At 37.5% G+C, this 19,576-nt stretch overlaps 1 protein-coding gene across 5 annotated transcripts in view; it reads right to left on the minus strand.

The window, feature by feature from the left end:
* The window catches only part of LOC129439776 (neuroligin-2), a 220,043-nt gene that overhangs the window by 96,256 nt on the left and 104,211 nt on the right, over positions 1-19,576 (minus strand). For 4 of the 5 annotated variants that reach the window (XM_055198601.2, XM_055198594.2, XM_055198577.2 and 1 more), the window contains one exon: positions 4,561-4,614. The exons of the other annotated variant lie outside the window; for it this stretch is intronic. In XM_055198601.2, the coding sequence (XP_055054576.1) occupies positions 4,561-4,614 (54 nt within the window). The remainder of the gene's footprint in view (positions 1-4,560; positions 4,615-19,576) is intronic. 5 annotated transcript variants of the gene reach the window in all.

Here is a 19,576-nt window from a genome sequence, read left to right on the forward strand (position 1 = left end):
TTGTGCTCTCTTTTTCAGAGTACTTACATTTTACTTATGTATTGGTATATAAAGACAGTTTAAACAAATTTGTAAACAAGTTTTTTAGATAATTCCTGCCTTTAATGCTGCTTAATAGGGCCTATTTATAACATAAATGCGTTGTGTTTATTTTCACATTTTATTTTAATTTAATTATTAGAGAAACACTGTTTTAGGCTATTTGACCTCAGAGCACATGTGATTCTGTGCCGCCTCTATGGGAAAATCTAGAAAACTATATAAACATTAAAGGTGCAGTGTGTAGATTTCAGCACCATCTAGCAGTGAGATTGTGAATTGCAACCAACGGCACAGTCCACTATTCACTGAAACGCATAGAGAAGCTACATTAGCCGCCACAGGACAAACATGTTGTTGTCTAAGAAGAAATACAGTAGTGACAAAACACGCTCTGTAGAGCAGTTTGTCCATTTGGAGCTACTGTAGAAACATGCCGGCACAAAATGGTGACTTCCATGTAAGTGGACCCACGGTGTATGTAGATAAAAACGGCTCATTCTAAGGTAATAAACACAAAACAGTTCATTATGTAAGGCCTTATACACCACTGATAATAAAGTTATGTATATAATAGTGAATTTGATCCTTATAAAAGTTACACACTGCACCTTTAAAGGCAGGGTGCATGATCTCTGAAAGCCAATGTTGATATATGAAATCACCTAAACAAACACACATCTACCCCAGTAGAATCTGCACCTTCATTTGATAGACCCACCCCACACATACGCAACCCAGGCAATGATGTCGGTTAGTAGACACGCCCCTTACTGCTGATTGGCTACAAGTGTGTTTTGGTAGTAGGCCCGACTCCTTTTTCCAAAGTGTTTTTCAAAAATCACGCACCCCGCCTTTAAGACATTTATTATGTATTTAACAAAATACAGCAAGCTTCAATGGGATGATGGCGCCAGTGTTGTTGCATCTTAGTTTGTAATATAATTAATAATTCATTGCTTCCGAAATAAAGTATGTGATTAAAGTGGCGAAAACCTCAGTGAAGTGAAGAAATTAAAATATTATGCTAATAAAAGCAAGAAGCTGGTGAATAGATGCTTCATTGATTTTTAGGTTGCAAGCAAAATCCACTTGGGCCAAAAATCCGAGGGCACACATGCCCCCTGAGTTTGACTGGGCTTGATGCCTCTGCACGCACACACACACTGTTAAGGTGTTTATTAAGCCATTAACATTTTCAGACAGATCTCACGGAAAGTCGTGTTATAGTCACGCAAAATGTTATTTATTTTTTCGTGTTCATGGCACAAAATTCAGCTTTTTTTTCGTGCCATGAGCACAAATGTCTTTTTCGTGACACTTGCACAAATTTCTATAAATAGTTTCTTGTACCTGTGGCACGTTTTTTTTTCCGTTTCATTTTATGTATTGTTTTCTCGTTGTTTTTTCCTATTTTCTTACCATTGTCGCTTTCTGTTACATTTTTAGACATCTTAACCCAAACCCCAACTCTAACTGTGGGTTTACACCAGATGCGAGTTCAGCAATTTGCGCGAGTAGATTACATACAAAGTCAATGCAAAGACACGATCAGATGCGTCCTCGCGTGGGGCGATGCGAATGACGCGATATGGGCGGCGTGTTTGACGTGAACGCTCAAACGCGTCTTCGCCCAAATTGAAAATATTCAACTCGAGCGAAAAATTCGCATGACACGAAGTGAAGTCCCGCGAGTAATCTAGAGCGAGCAATGCGATGCGATTGCACGTTTGCGTTTGGTGTACACCCACAGTTACACCAATTCCAGGCGAGAATAGTTTTAAAAGCAAAAGAAAAACATGTGGAAACCAATACATAAAATTACATACTAACCCAAACCCCAAATCTAACCACAACCCCAAGCGACAATGATTTAAAATTAGGAAAAAACATTCAGCTCGTTTACATGTACACCAATAATGCGATTATTTCCAATAATGTGAGTAAGGACTTAATCGCAGTAAGATGTTTACATGACTGGAGCTAACATCTTCACTCCGGTTTACATGCAGTTTTTATTTTCAGATTATTCACACATAGCCCAATGCAGAGCACAAATGATGAACTCACATATATGGTCCACTGTTTTAATTTACTTACGTTAAATGACAAACACGTTGTTATAGATGCATTTAATTATACGGTGCCGTGATGAAGATATAAATATGACAGTGCTTGTAAAGGGCGTTCACATTAAAACTATATAAAAATATAGTTTTAAAAATCGTTTTATATTAAAGATAATAGCAGAGTTCACACAACAACAACGATAGCGATTTTGGCACATGATGAACGATAAACCATTGACAGCCAATCAAATCTATTTGAACTGGAAGTGCATGCGCACTTAAAATGCAGTAGAAAGCTCATTCTTTGCTGATAGGTCTATAACATAAAATTACCTCAGGTATCCAGCGCTGATGCAGTTGCTGTGAAATCACACTGACTACGCCAAAAGGTAAGATATTTTTACACGAACTACTACATTCATTGTTTAGTTACGCGAAACGCAGCGAGTTAAGGACATCTGCTGGTTTCCCGCTGTGTAAGTGCAACAAGAACCGCATATGTACATATTCAGTGACATGTAAACAATTGCAAAAAAGAAATATCCAATATTAGGTAATGCCGCGCTCGTTGAGCGAATAAGCATGAAGTTATCATTATGATGTGGTCACTAATATATTTATCGTTATAATGTCCCTTAAAGGTTTTATACACTGCTGTCGTGTTATTTAAGCTGTTTCTGAATGAAGGCAGACTGCTGACAGCGAGTCGTATTGGCAGAGTTCATGTAAAACTTCCTAATGTCAAGTTTAAAACGAATTTGTGGTTAAGGTGCGTGACTAAAGCACACGCGCACTTCAGTTAGTGCGGAATAAATGCGATTAAAGCGTTTACATGGACGCATACTGCGATTATAAACAGCGTACGCCACCTCTTTTAACGCGATTATACTTACTGCGATTATGAGCCTAATCGCATTATTTTAATCGAATTATTGCGTTTACATGAGGTAAGGCATAATCGCAGTATTGCCAAAATCCCATTATAATCGCATTATTGGTGTGCATGTAAACCAGCTCATTGAGAAAACAATACACAAAATGAAATGAATAAGAAAATCGTGCGACAGACACGAGAAACTATTTATAGAAATTTGTGCAAGTGTCACGAAAAAGACATTTGTGCTTAAAGGAATGCAAAAAAGCTGAATTTCGTGCCATGGACACTAATAAATTAATCAAACACACAGTTTATTTATCTAACTTAGGACATACCACAGAATATTGTTTAACATAAACCTACTTATAATAAACCTACTCATAAAAACAGCTATCGTTGTGCTTTAGGACCTTCTCGAAAAAGAGATGGATCATCTGAAGGGGCTATCATTAAATAAATAAATAAATAATGACTACTCTACATACTAACCCTAATCCTAAAAGAAGGCTTTTAGTTGTATTTTTACCTTAACAACCATTTTATTTTTGTTGATGTTGCCAAATATAATGTTAGTATTGTAGTAGTTAGTATAGTAGTGGTATAGTAATGTATAGTTATAGTAGGAAAAACCACATACTAATACATTTTATGTACAAATGTGTGTGTGTGTGTGTCTTTAATACACATAATAAAACAAACACATATATACATAAATACCTAGACAGATACAGTACAAACACACAATCTTTTGACCTACATTCCAGATTATATAATTATTGGTGTTTTTTTTAATCTACCATAAAATAATGAAATACCAGTCATACAGTAACACTTAAATGAGTCCACAATATAGTTCCAGAGAGGATCCAAATAGAAATACAATAAAAAGCACTATACAGTTAAGCACTGCCTTATAGGTATAGTGCAATTTTGCATGAGGTGATTTTAAGAGCTTTTATTAGCCCATCACTGTCTCCTTCCCAAAAAATAAGAGGGAAGAGAAAAAATAAAAGAAAGAATATCAGTCCAAAACACTTCACAAAGGATCAAGAAAGAGAAATATACTATTAACAAACATGATGACAACATGTGCTGATAGTGTGTGTATCTGTATTTTTCTGCTTTTGCTTTACCAACGTTTATTTTGAAGATTTATTCTAGAGAGTTTCTTACTGTACATTGACAAAACATAGTAGAAACACCTTTGAGACTTGCATATGAGCTTAAAGCCAAACAATCACTCCATGTCGTAACTTGGAGAACATAAACACATCATAAAAGCAAGTATAAAATTGGTTTGCAGACAGCACAGGACTGTTCTTCACTCGGTTAATGTAGATACAGTGTTTTTTTCTCTTAAGGTTGCTAGTATCACGATGACAAACATTTTGCACGTATGGGTCTCGCAGATAAGTCAAACAAAAAAACTTCATTTCACACAGACGTACACACACATATGCACTCGTGGCTCATATACTCTTCATCACCTCCAAAGAAAGGCTGTTTTTCATTTTCCAAAAAAAGACTTTGTTTTAAAAAGGACAAGAAAAAAGGAAAAACATGCAACAAAAATACCTTCATCTCGTGGCCGGTTCAGTGTCGATTCATCGTGTTTTTTTGTGAGTGGACCTAGGGTTCAGACAAAAAGGAGGGAAAAAGAGAAAAGAGAAAATTCAAAAAAGATTACTGTGGTAAGAGAAAAATCAAAAAAGAAAACAAGAAAGAGCAAAAAACAAGAAATCAGCAAGAGGTTACTGTTCTCATTTCTTTCAAAAGGTGACGAAAAGAAACCGAAAGGCAAACAACAAAAAGGCATCATAAACACAGTATCACAAGAAAGACAAATCGTCTACAAGATCAAAGAAGTTTGTTGTTAGATCTGTGAATATTCTCGTTCGCCATTGTTCTGCCCTGCTCACAGCCCTGCTTTTAACTCCAGCTTTACTCTATACAATCCTATTGTTCATCTGGATTAAGGGAAGGGAGGAAAAATGAGGAATAAAACCTCTGCGGCATGAAAAAAAAAGAATCTCTATTCACAACCCCTCCCTTTTGTATCCTAGTCAAACTATCATCCACCTCAATTTAAAAATGAGGTTCAGAGATGACCTGAGGACAGAACACAACAGGCACATGTTGTCGCGCATACACACACACACACACATATACACATCAAACACCCAAAACTTGGGTAGTATGCTCATACACACAGTAAACAACACACATGGTCAATACTGTCGAGAGAGAGAGAGAGAGAGGGGGGTATATAAATTTGTTACTTTAAAAGTAATGCCAGAGTTAAACAATGTAACCTCATGAAACAAATCATTTTTGTCAGAGAAGACATTATGAAGGTATTTTTAGTGGCTTTTTACATTTCCTCATATATATTTCCTTTCTGTGTTAACTGACCTGAAAGTGCCTGTCAGAGAGAGAGACACACTAAAAGAAAAAGATACATTTAGAAGGATAATGAAGGGGTTTCTTTCTCTCTTTCTCTCTCTCTTTAGACATAACTGTCCATCCCATTAAAAGAAAGCGAAGGGAGAAAAAGAAAATGAGAGATCATGGTAAGTACTAAAGTTTACTGTGAAATCACATAACAACTTGTGTATTTGGTGGCTGCGCAAAAATATCTTGTCAATCATACACAAGAGAGAGGCGGTCTGGCCAAACAGGAAGTGCCATTTGCACTGTGTTTATAAGCATGAGCTCACTACTACTCGATCTCCCATGCTCCAATTTCCTGCAATGACAGGTATTGCACTTTGGCACCGGGCGACAGGAGGAAATCTGATGAAATGATGTAATTGAATTCAGTAAAAGCCCATTTGAATAACTGTCAAAAGATATTAAAGTGATAGTTCAGCGAAAAATGAAAATGACCCTATCATTTACTCACCCTCAGGCCATCCGCAATACATATGTCCATCATCTTTCAGACAAACACAATTTTAGTTATTTTAGTAAAAATGTCCTGGTTCTTCCAAGGTTTATAACGGTAGAAAACAGGGTCTATGACTTTTAAGGCCAAAAAACCTTCACAGGAGTAATCCACACAGCTCCAGTGGGTTAATGAAGGCTTTCTAAAGTTGCGATTTTGTACAAAAATTATCTATATTTAAAACTTTATAAACTATATAACTAGCTTCCAGTAGCAGCCAATGCTCATAATGCATTGCATACAATGTGTGAGATCCAGTGAGAAAAGACTCTCATGGGAATCATGCATTGTGATTTGTTATAGCAACAGACATTAGAGATGAGATGTTATAACTTGTAAAATATAGCTGAAAAAAATCCACTTTATTTTATCGGCCCTATTTTAACGATCTAAGTGCATTTACTAAACCGCACAGCGCACGGTCTAAACGGGCATGTCCGAACCCACTTTTGCTAATTTAACGTTAGGAAAAATGTTTTTTGCGTCGAGCGCACGGCCTAATAGGGATGTTCCTATTTTCGTAATCAGTAATGGGTGTGTTTTCGGTGTAACGTGCAATGAACTAATGAGAGTCTTAGCCCTCATCCCTTTTTAAAAGCCAGTTGCGCTGGTGCCATGCCTAATCCCTATTTAGAAAGCGAAATTTGTAAACTGAAAAACTAAGCAATGGAAGAAGACCACCAGTTTAAGATAAATATTAAAAATTGTGTTGTTTTCATTTGTATTGAAATTATTATATTTTTATTCAAACCTTTAAAGTCTTCTTTCAATCATGGAAGTAAAAATAGCAGGCTTTTAATTGCTGTAAATGTATTGATATTTTACACAATCATTGTAATCTCATAAAATAATTTACAAATATGCAAAAAAAGGTTTGTATTCTAAAAATACTTTATTTGTAACAAACAAGAGATGCATTTTTTTTAGCATTACTTAAAAATGTTTCTCATCTCACCATATCCACAGGTACAGAGTCATCATATACAATAAATTTGTGGGGTAGTATTTTAAGTGTTTTAAGCAAAGCATTTATTTACAGGTGAAACAGCTCTTTACGCGTTCTAAAGTCTCATAATCGGTCCTCATTTATGTCCTCATTTATGTCCAAAAAAATCTTTTACATTTTAATCCTTTCATATTTAAAAGCGTTTTTGTGCTACTGCGTATTAATGTGTGTGATAAGCAAACTCACGTTGTCGTACTGTTTATAGGCGCATATTAGCCTAACGCGCTCATTAAATAAGAAAAACAATATTGCACCATATAGACCAGGTTTTAGTTGATCAATGGCGTGTTCTATTTTAGTTACCTCAAAATAGCAATGCGCTAACAATGCGCCTGAACACACCTCGTTTTCAGAACAGAACGCCCATGGGTGCAAAATTGGGCATTTGCCATTTAAACAACGTGGCGCTAAACGTGAAAATGATAATTGCGTCGGGTTGAAACTAGTAAAAGACACTTGCGTCGCGCAGTGTGCCGGGTGTATGATAGGGCCCTAAGTTGTAGCAAGTCATCTCAAGATAAATAATAGTAAGTTGACATGACCTGTAAATCTGAGTTGATTAAACAAAAAATTTACTCGTATCCTCTTTTCTTATATTCTTATTCGTGACTGACGTTTGGTTCGCTCTTTCCTCTGTGTCTGGTCACTACATGCCACTACGTCACTACGCATTATTCGCTAAGTCTTATGCTAAAACTCTTTGGTAAATGCGCATTGGCCGATACCAGAAGTTAGTTGTTATAGTTTATAGAGTTTTAAATATGGATTTTTTTACAAAATCGCATCGATTACCAATGGAAGGCCTTTATTAACCCTCTGAGGCCGTGTGGATAACTTCTGTGAAGGATGGATGCACTTTTTTGGGCTTGAAAGTCGTGGACCCAGTTTTCTACCATTATATAGTTTGGAAGAGCACTTTTAAAAATAAAGCTACTTAAAAGGTTCTTTACAGCGATGTCGTAGAAGAACCTTTATTGGAGTCAAAGGTTCTTTAAAGAATCATTTCTATTATACATTTTTATAATCTGATGAACCTTTTAACCTCAAAGAGCCTTTTGTAAAGCAAAAAGATTCTTCAGATGTTAAAGAGCCACTAATTTGAGCACAAAAAGTTTATACATTTATTAATGGGGTCTGCCACAATATTGTTGTTTGAATTAAAGTTAAATTCTGACACCGCAGCGCATAGCTTCTGCATGGGTTGTACCATGTGAGATAGTTCCCCCCTCCCCTCCCATAGAGCTGGTTTAGTCCATATCACGTCTTTTCCAAAACTTTTCTCAGGTAGGCTACTGCTGGTGCCAACCAATAGCTGGGACGGCCCTACCAGTACGTGTTTCAGTAAGGATGAGTGGGAGGAAGAGGCCAGGAGGGGCTGAAAAAGCCAGGTTGAAGAAAAGAAGGGCATTGGAGCATAGATTTGTATAAAGGCTAGATGTCTCGACCTCGCTGCTGGCCAATTGAGTGGAACGCATTTGGCGGCCATCTTACCACAGGCAGCTCGCTCACTCGTGGCATTGAGTTTTGATGGTGCAGATACTTTTAAGTGACCATAACTTGCTTAATTTTCTACCGATTTTCAAACTGTTTGTTATAAACGTCAAAGATGTACCTATGACTCTGCATATTTATACTAAAAAAAATAGTTTTCATGAAACATGAGCATCCAGAATTATAGCCACGTTAATAACGTTTATAAGAAACCAAACAGTTTGAAAATTGGTAGAAAATTGAGCAAGTTAAAGTCATTTAAAAGTACCCGCACCATTAAAACTCAATGCTACGAGTGAGTGAGCTGCCTGTGGTAAGACGGCCGCCAGGTAATGACGTTAGAGACTCCGCCGTAACACATCTAGCCTTTATACATAATGCATTGTAGGAGGACGCTGCCAAATGTGTCAAGCTTATCGATTTATTTTCAAGAGGACAAGCACAAGTGGCAACAGGTAAAGAGAGATAGGCCTAGTAATGATTAGCATTAGCAACGTAATTATTCAGCAAATACTGTTGTCAACCTTTTCACAAGCAAAATATAAAATTTTATTAAAATATTAGCCTTTTGTGTATCACCCAATACATGGTGGTTCATAGACTTTATATTATGCAGTTTAAATTGATCTCAAGTTTGATCTGTGTATGCAGTAAATTTGCTTTTTATTATTATTTTATTTTAAATACTTATTATTTTTTGTAGTGAATAAGTATATTATTATTTAACCTATTATTATTAATTAACTCCCAGGCTGAAAAGTGAGGTAAATGAACTACCATTAACAAAAGAAAATTAGACAGTTGATTCTTATCTGTATACACAATATGTACAGAATAGCAAAGACAAAAGTTTATTTAGGTTAAAAGTAATGATCCTCTACATTTCCCAGACTTAATTTTCCTCTTCTTATCCCACTATACATTCATATAATGCATCTTTTAATGATTTTTTTGTTCTCAGGTTGGCTGTGCAACCCTAGAAAATCAATTCTATCTAAACTAAGAATGCTCATTTCTTTCTGAACATCGATTGTGTTACCTGGACGAAGATATTGCACGCAAATTGATCCATCTCCGACCCATCTGACTGTTTCCTACCTCTCTTCTGCTTCACTTTTCTCATTCAATTATTTTCTGATCATCTTTCCCTATCATTTCTCAACCCATAATCTTTTTCCATATAACCGCTCTTTGGCAAAGTGCAATCTGTTATATGAGCCCATTCCCTCATGATGACCTTGCACTGCCCTACAAGCCTTAACAGGGCAACGTACACCAGCAGACACCCCGTGTGAGTCTTTAAACCGGACTGGCATTACTAGCCATAACCAGGAGTGCTTGTGTTGTATGAGGGAATGTGGCCGACACCTTATCTGTTTAGATGTTTGCAATGTGATGCGGAGGACAGTTTGATCATAAATCTGAATTTGTATGCGTGCGCGATTGTTTACGGTATAAATATTTAAAAATGGGCCTTAAAGGTGAATGTGTCTGCCTTTGCATGGATCTGTGTGATTGCATGTGAAGTGTGTGTATGTGTGACTGATGTGAGGATCTATACGAGAAATGGAATTGGGTCCCTGACCGGATAGGTCACTGTTTTATGTGGATGAGCTGCTCAACCACACACACTCATACTCATACTGCAGGCCTCATCAGCAGATGCCAGTCGAATTACACACTCCCTCAGTGTTAGATGTCAGGGTTCATAATCAGGCCGACCACAGGTGTCTGCACCAAAACGTTCTAGGAGAAATCTTCTCTCCTCTGATATCCCAAACGGGAGAGAGGGGGTGTGCGTTCAATCTGCTACCTGTGGCTCACCCTCTTTACAGAAATATGATTCAGAAAATCAGCTTGAACGAGAAGCAAGATAGCCAGATGGCTTCCACCTGATGTTTTCATGCCTCTCAGCTTCTCCTGAGTGGAAACTGGTAGAAATGAGAGTAGAGATTTGAAAACGAACACCCAAGTGACTTTGATAGACTGGTTACAAATGAGCTCTTTTTAAAAGCATTAAAGATGCCTGCCCAGCTCGCTGTGAAGTTTCTATTATAAGACATGGAGAGAAGTAAATTAGAAGCATTTCTGTTAAACAGAATTATTCAGAGTAATGCCACAATCCGGCATGGGTCTTTTATACATTCTGAGTTCATTTGGTTTAATAAAGTGACGAGGTTGATTGCGGGTACTAAGATGAAAAGATGAGCAGAGAGACAAAAATAAATATAGCTGCAAGCAGCGATGGCGAGCCCTCGCACGTCTTTTTATCGCTACACAGTGCCTCCCAGAAACGGTGGGCACATGCATCAAGTGGGTAAATATGAGTGGACTATTTCATGTTGTTACTGACCCATTTAAGTACTGTAGGTAAAACAAACCCCACATTTTAGACAAACGGGGGCACTAGTGAGCCAATAAATAGACACGCCTTGTTTGACCTTTTTGTCAACACTTTACAGCCGACAACTGTGATGTTACTTTAAGTTAAACTAAGCACGCCAAGAGCCTTAAATATGTCTGAAATAAAAGTAAATTTGACACGATGCTATGGCAACTGCTTTCGAGATATCAAAAAATCCGTTAGCAATTTAGCATCTCCAATGTCATCATGTTGACCACATTTGGTGTCAATCGCATGAATCCTCTAGGAGAACTATTTAAAAGTTCACAGCATGCAACTGTCAGTCTTAATGTGTGAAAATGAAAGTAATGTTTGACGCGTTGCCATGGGAACAGAGTTTGAGATATCAAAAATCTCTTTGCAATTTATCATCTACAATGTCTTGACATCATGATGGCCTTTTCTGGAGTCAATCACATGAATTCCCTAGGAGGAGTATTTAAAAGTTTACTGCATGCAACTGTAAGGCTTAAATATGCCTTAAAAATTAATGTAAATTGTGACATATTGCCATGGGAACAGCGTTCGATATATCAAAAATCCCTTCGCAATTTAAAATCTACAATATCTCTGCATCATGTTATCCACATTTAGTGTCAATCGCATGAATATTCTAGGAGGAGTATTTAAAAGAAAATCGCATGGAACTGTCAAAAAAGTTCTAGTCGATGAGATCTATATGCGTACCAACTTTCGTACATGTGCGTACATGTTTGCTCGATCTGTCACCAATGTTCATTTTTGCATTACCGGGGGCACTACAGAGCCCCCATGCCACGTCCGTTTTCTAGTCTTTGCCCGGTCGCCATGACGGACAACTGTGACGTCTGTGCCAAATTTCAAGAGTTCTCGAGTATGTTAAGGCTACCAAAGTGCCCAAAAGTGTTACCTTACAAGCACTATGGCAGAACTGTTGTTGGGTGATGATATCTGACAGTTATACAACAGTACATTTAAGTGGCAACAGTTATTAACCATACCCACTAAACACAGGACGTCGGATAGACGGGCAGATCATGTCTATATTGGGTCCGTCGGTCCATGACCAATTCTGGACATCTATTCGACGTCCAAACTAGGTCCACTTTTTAGACGTCCAACCATGACCCTACTTGGACATCATATTTATGGGCAACATTTGAGGTTTGAACTGGGTAATTTTTTGGACGTCATTTGGACGTCATATTTACGGGCAACATTTGACGTGTGAACTGGGTAATTTTTTGGACGTCATTAGGACGTCATATTTACGGGCAACATTTGACGTTTCAACTGGGTAATTCTTTGGACGTCATTTGGACGTCTGTGACAGGCCTATGTCTATATTACATGATTAGGCCTATAAAAATGTGTTTATTTACAAATATCAGGATTATTGTAACAACATGATCAATACATATTATTTATACAGTACTGTTTTTCTGCTTTCTTGAATTATATACAAATTCATGTAAATGTGCAATAAAAATCTGTAATTAAATGTGTAGTTCGTTAAATTAAAAGTATATGACCATCAGTGATGCCACAGTTACTTTGAAAAAGTAATCTGATTACTGATTACTGATTACTCCTTTAAAAAGTAACTAAGTTACTTTACAGATTACTTGATTTTAAAAGTAACTAAGTTAGATTACAAGTTACTTTGTTAGTTACACTCCAGTATCTGCCAACACCCCCACTGCCTCAACATTAAAAATGACAACCGGTTTTGCCAACACTCACTTTATTGGAAGTGCATTTTTAACAGTAACGTCAACAATGTATCTCCTGACATTTTAAGTTGAACTGTTGTGTTTTAAAAAACTAAAATATATATATATGAGTCTTTCTTGACTTCACTTAACATAAATAGGGGTGAGCAGGGGCCATTTTCAGAAAAACTTAATTTTAAAAGTTAATGTTTTAGACAGAGATATATTTTTGTTGTGGTCAATAACTCACAAGTGTTGTCTATCAAAACCAGCTGGAATTTTGAACAAATGTTAAACGACTTCTGTATAATTTCACTTTAAACAAGAGTAGTGAATTGTTACTTTTGACCTTGACAGCAGGGACGAAAGTAACACACAGGTGGGTCAAAAGTAACACAACAAAACATGATAGATTTTTGTGTTACACTTGTTTTTATTAAATATATATTACTATGACCTCTTTAATATGTAACTGCAAACTTATTTTGTCATTTGTCTTTGTAAAAAATAATTAAATTACATTTTTATTTTAAATTTCAGTTTTATCAAATGTTTCAAAAGCAACCAACAGTACAAACTTAAATTGCTGAGACAAAAAAAAAATGCAATAGTTTGAACACTATGAAAATAAAATTAAATCAAATTAGAAAAATATAAATTTTTTACCATATTATACACAGTATTAGCAGCGGGACAAAACTAAGAAGTGTTACTTTTGACCCGACAGGATCTACTTACTCTATAAACTCGACTTACTTTTATTTTGAAAAACTGAGAAGTCTTCAGAATGTTATATACCTTGTAGATTTATCAGTATTGTAACACATGAAACGAGAAACACAACGCGTTGTAAGAAAAAAAGACCGCTTTTGGAATGTACTTATCATGGTTGAAAACACAGTTCTGGATCTACACGTGGAAATCGGTGAGTAAATAACGCGATATTTGACAACTCTTCAGAGGTTATGTGCTAATATGCTGTCATAGTGAGATTTAGATGTTATCAGGGCTCGGAGAAAATCGCTTTGTTACTTTCGATCTTCAACTCTCCCACACTTACTGATTTTGCACTGAAGTCCAGCTTTTGTTGTTTGGGTAGTGGATGAACTCCTGCTCACTGCATCACCGGGTGGGACTTGCTCTTAGTTTGACTGTCTGCGCCGTGCCGCGACTCCAAATGTTTTTTTTTTTTAATTTGACGTAGTGTTTTTGTAGCTGCATCTCTCTTCTCTCTCCATTGTACGTTGTTTACGTTTGTGTCGCTTACACGTGACCTGAATTGTCCTCGTGCTGAAAACGTGACTTGTCGCACACATGACTTCACTTCCCGAGACGCAAGAAGAAATATACAAGAAAATATATATTTTACTAAGGAAAATTTCAAAAATAGTAACGCACAGTGACTTGGATAAGTAACTTTAATCTGATTACTGGTTTGGAAATATTAACGCGTTAGATTACTCGTTACTAAAAAAAGTGGTAAAATGAGAGTAACGCGTTACTAAGTAACGCGTTACCGGCATCACTGATGACCATACCAACAATTTACCTATTCTCATAATGTTGAGTTCATGCTATGAATGCAATAAGTGTGCCTTATATACAATGTTGAGATGTGGCCGTGTGGCCGAGTGGTTAGCGAGACTTGCTTCGGTGAAGTGCAGAGACAATCATCTCATTTCGCTTTTTTCATGTCTCTTTTCATTACACGGAGGTCCTACGGATGTTAACATTTAGACGTGCAGAAGACGTCGAAAAAAGACGTCGCCTGGCGTTACAAAACAACCCCTTTTATGGACCGGATTCGGACATCCAAAAAGTACATGAAAAAGACGTCATTCCGACGTCACTTTGCGCAGTGAGTATAGTTTGGTACATTTAGATTTATATATTCAACTTTTATTTTTTATCGAAAGCAACTTTAAAGTGCACCGGAGCGATACGTTTTAGCAGTAGCCTACTTTATCCCCTAAAAATCATCCCTTTGTCCTTGAAATTGTTATCAGGAACACTGCAGTATACATGACTGAAAGCTCTTTCACTGTTTTCTATATACTGCTATAAATGTCGCCAATTTATAAAATACATTGCTGTTAATATTTTGACACTGTAGTAAACACACATGTAACTGTGCTGTAAAAAGGCTCTTAACAAATAAATATAATATATATAGACCTATTACAATGATACCGTTTATGTCCAATGCCATGTTATCTTTTTGTAAAGGCATACTTACAAGAGGGAAATAGAGAGAGAGGGGGAGAGAACGCAAAAGAAAAACATAAAAAACTGAGTGGATGAAAGTGGATGGAGGGATTGGCATAGACAGGATATACAGAGAGAAAGTACCTGGTGATTGAGTGAATGTGTGAAAAGAGGAGTATTTGAACAGTGCAGAGCCGGATGGATGACATTTAGGTGTGCTGGAGATACTGACAGCATGAAGGTTAAAGCTGTTTCCCCGGTAACCCCCGGTGCTCGGTATTAAAGCTGGGTCTCCAGAGAAACATGATGCCCAGACATCTACCTGCCTGTTCAGTCATAAAGACAATAGAGAGCTGTCATAAGACTGACATTAGGCAATTTTAACCCTGTGTACAGCTCACAGATTATAGCCTGTGGTTAAGAATGTTTTAACATCATGCCTTAAATTTTTAATTACATGGTTCAAAGACATGACATGCATATTTCTGACACAAAAATATGCATTACATCCAATTTGAAAAGATGAGCTTTTTATGAGCTTGCTTTGTCATTGACCCAGCAAATTGGCTAACGTATAACTTTACAGATAAAAGATGAGACAAATGGTCTGCACAATACAAGTGTAACTTACATTAAGCAAAATTGAAACAGTAACGTATTTTTCAAAAGCAATTATGACTACTCCATTTTGCCAATTCACCAACATTAATTTTTCATGTGTGGCAAAACATTTTTGTTGTGTTTGGGAAGCTGGGAAATTTTTAAAGATATTTCATGACCTGTAACTGGTCACCATTTCTACACACCATTTCAGTGATCCCTACCTGTCAATGGGGTAGTACTCTTTAAAAAGGTCCTAATATGTACCATTTCGGTATACAGTATACATTTGGTACACAGCAAACACTGCTAACACTGCTATAGACCTTTCACAAATGGCTTTCGTAGAAACAAATTTAACTTAATTTAAACTTCCGCAAAGAATCAATAACAGTCCTTAGAGTAGTTTATTTCTGATATAAAGAGATAACTTTAGTTCAAAGGTACCTTAGTTCATGGCTAAAGCGTATCAAAAACTACACAAGCTAGCGTTGCTGTGTAAATTTTATTTATATACAATGCCCTGCTGAAAAAAACAATAAAACCATTACAGAAAATTCTAATGGTTTCCATTAAAATACCAATAGGAACCATTAGCTTTTACCATATATTCCATTAGAACCAATACATAGAACCAATACATACCAATAGAGACCAACAAAGAGCAATACACTGTAGTGTGTTTTGGACCATATTCCATTAGAACCAAGCATGCCGCACAAGCCCTGAAAAGTGAAGCCAAAACGTCATGATCGCCCCCCAGTGACTGGTCCCAGTATAGGTCACGCCTCCCCATGTTATTCAGTGGGACTAAATAATTTAATTACACTTCAATTATTTTTTTCAAAGCTGGTTTCTGGCATTTACTGTAGTTTTTATCACGCTGATGTAAATTCAAATGTTTGTTTTTAAAATAAATGTGTTTAGTTAGTTATTTAATGATATAAAAACGGTGGTGTCACTTCATGATTGACAGCTGTGATATCGTGTGATATGCGCATTCTGCGAGAGCGAGGGCGGGGTCTTGATTTTGCAGCTTTACTTCCTGCTCACTACTGCGCAGGACTGGTCACGAAATCGCCACTGCGCAGACTCAAGACCCAAGATGTCAGCGCCACTTTTCACCAATGGAAGAGAGCGAACAGGCGTCGTCCATCTTTTTTTACAGTCTATGATTAGAACCAACAAAATTCCAAATAAAACCAATAAAACCAATAGAATTTCTGTGATGGTGTCTATTGTTTTTTTTAGCAGGGTGTTAACTACAGATTGGCTACCAAACCTCTCTTAACACAGCGGTGAGTCCGCTATTGCAGTCTCCCCTTGTTTTTAGGAAACCATAACATTTGTTATTTTCGACAAGGTTTTTGTCCCAGAGTTCAGTTTAGCCACTAGCCACAACATTAAACAAACAAGAGACTGGAAGTAAAATTCTGTCCAGACGCATATCCGCCAAAAACGTGCGACTGATGAAACCGTTTACCTGCTGTATTATGGTATTATAGGGAGTGCAAAATTAAGTCTAAAAATGACCCGTCCCATTTCAACCTCTTTAAAACTTCCATTTGGTTTTGAGTGCCCTCGACAGTAAAGGCCCCTCAACGTGGGAAGTGGGGTTTAAAATTTTATCCCTATGAAATGGGACACCACTATACGGAAAGTAGCGTAGCGAACGTGCTCACCTACGTCACACGCAGTGTCGATGCGTTTACCGGTCCCGCTGGGCTCGCAAGGTATCCTGGGTAATTTCATCTCCCACTTCATTTTGAGCCTACATCGGTCCCGACTACATTTGAGGGTTGATTCTATGGGGAAAATAGCAATCTGTCTTGCTCCCTAAAGTGATAGGACACCATAAACGTGCATGCGCAAAAACAAGGGTTAGGGCAAATATGTAGGGAAAGGGGAGGTATTGGGACGGGCTCTAACCACACCTATAAATCAGGCTTGGCTTCTTTCAATCAGGGGGCAAGGTAAAATTCATCACTGTTAGGGTGGCTTGTTATTAATCTTGATCTTTAGTAATTGTGTTTGTTAACAACAGGTGTTCATCATTAATGTTCATTCATCACTTCATTATCTCATCAACAATGAATCAGTGTTACTTTTTTTAACCATCTGGGTGTGGATTATATATACACTACGGGGCAGTTTCCTGGACAGGGTTTAGATTAATCCAGGACTAGGCCTTAGTTATATTAGGACACTTAAGTAGCGTCAGTATATTTAAGAAGGTAAGTATATTTACTAAAAACAAGTGTAACAAAAATCGATCTACAGTTATCCTTAGTTGTATTTGTTTCACCGTCTCGGTCATCAACTGTGTTCCACCGTCTCGGTCATCAACTGTGTTCCACCGTCTCGGTCATCAACTGTGTTCCACCGTCTCGGTCATCAACTGTGTTCCACCGTCTCGGTCATCAACTGTGTTCCACCGTCTCGGTCATCAACTGTGTTCCACCGTCTCGGTCATCAACTGTGTTCCACCGTCTCGGTCATCAACTGTGTTCCACCGTCTCGGTCATCAACTGTGTTCCACCGTCTCGGTCATCAACTGTGTTCCACCGTCTCGGTCATCAACTGTGTTCCACCGTCTCGGTCATCAACTGTGTTCCACCGTCTCGGTCATCAACTGTGTTCCACCGTCTCGGTCATCAACTGTGCTCCACCGTCTCGGTCATCAACTGGTCTGTGTTCCACCGTCTCGGTCATCAACTGGACTGTGTTCCACCGTCTCGGTCATCAACTGTATATCCTGTGTTTCACCAGCATCTGTTACCTGAGTTTTATTAAAGTCTCTAGTGTTTTGTATCCCCGTCTTTATCATCATCCTTACGTTAGTGCAATACGTGACACCAGGGCTCGACATTAAGGCTTGTCCGCTTGTCCGGGACAAGTGGATTTTTTGTAGGACAAGTGTAAGAGAAAATTAGTTGTCCGACTGGACAAGTTAAATTTCAATCAATGTTACTTCACGTTATGTGCCGTTAACGACAGAGCAGAACGCGCAGCGCAAACACAGAGCGGAATATTGAACAGAGAGCGCGGCACGCCGACACACACGTTTACATGTACTGTTACCTATGTACCTTTTTTACTAAACAAGCTGTGCGCGCATTAAACGTGATCGCCGAACACGGAGGGGCGGGAGTCGCGGGACGGCATGGAGTGGAGTGGAGTGGAGAGTGATGTTTCTTCAGGCTCCGGCGTGAATATATAAATGACAGGCACTTCAACCGAGTTTTCATCACTGTGTGTCAAAAAGCCGATTTAAGTCCGTATTTTTTCTCTTCTAATGTTCAGTAAAACACATAATGGGCTTAAAATCTTGTTTAAGAATCTGTTTTATAACGAGAATCTCTCTTTCAGAGCGCCTATGTGTGTGTGCGCGCTGCGCGACAGCTGATTTGAATCTGATAGAGTTCGTCACTGTACATTAAAAATCCCAGACGAACATTACAGCGTAAATGCTAGGATTAAGATTGATTTTATATATATAACAGATAATCTAGATACATTTATCCTAATAAGTTTTTTAAAACATGGTAATGTTTTAATGTTTTGCTTTAGTGTTTTAATGTCAGACAATCATTGAAAAATCTTTTATTATTTAACTTTATTTGCTAGTCCGGGTTTGGTTGAAGGCTACAGTTTGTCCGGTTAGAACAAGTATGTCTCACTCAAAGTATTCAAATCGTTGACTTTATTAAATGTGCATAGATGTGTGGTTAGTATAATGCACGCAAACGCACAGTCCACAAAACCTCCTTTGATTTGAATTAATCCTGCTTATTTAAACTATAACTATTTACACTATTCAGCCGATCTCCTTTCCCGTTATCATTCACCTGCTCTATTCTCCGACACTGCGCAGACTCTCTAGCTGTACGTTTTGGAACAGTCCATTTCACACTTAATAACAGGGGTGATCGGATTAGTCCATTTATTAAAGGTGACACTTTTCTACAATCATTGAAATGTGGGAAAAATGAAGAGAAAGGCAGCAGATATAGCATCATTCTTCAGAAAGAGTAGCAAGAAGCAGCCAAATGAATCTTAGTAAAATACATTTCAGTGGCCTAAATTCACATGATTTTCTGGTCTCTTCAGCAATGGGAGATATAAATCCTGGTTTCAAAGTAAATTTCAAAAGTTTTATTTGATTAAAAAAACATGAGGTTGAATTATGACTATAAATTGTATGTTAATCTCAATTCATTTTAATTAAAATTCAAGTATTGTAGAAATTG

This window comes from Misgurnus anguillicaudatus, chromosome 21 (genome assembly GCF_027580225.2).
Source record: "Misgurnus anguillicaudatus chromosome 21, ASM2758022v2, whole genome shotgun sequence".
Taxonomy (NCBI): domain Eukaryota; kingdom Metazoa; phylum Chordata; class Actinopteri; order Cypriniformes; family Cobitidae; genus Misgurnus; species Misgurnus anguillicaudatus.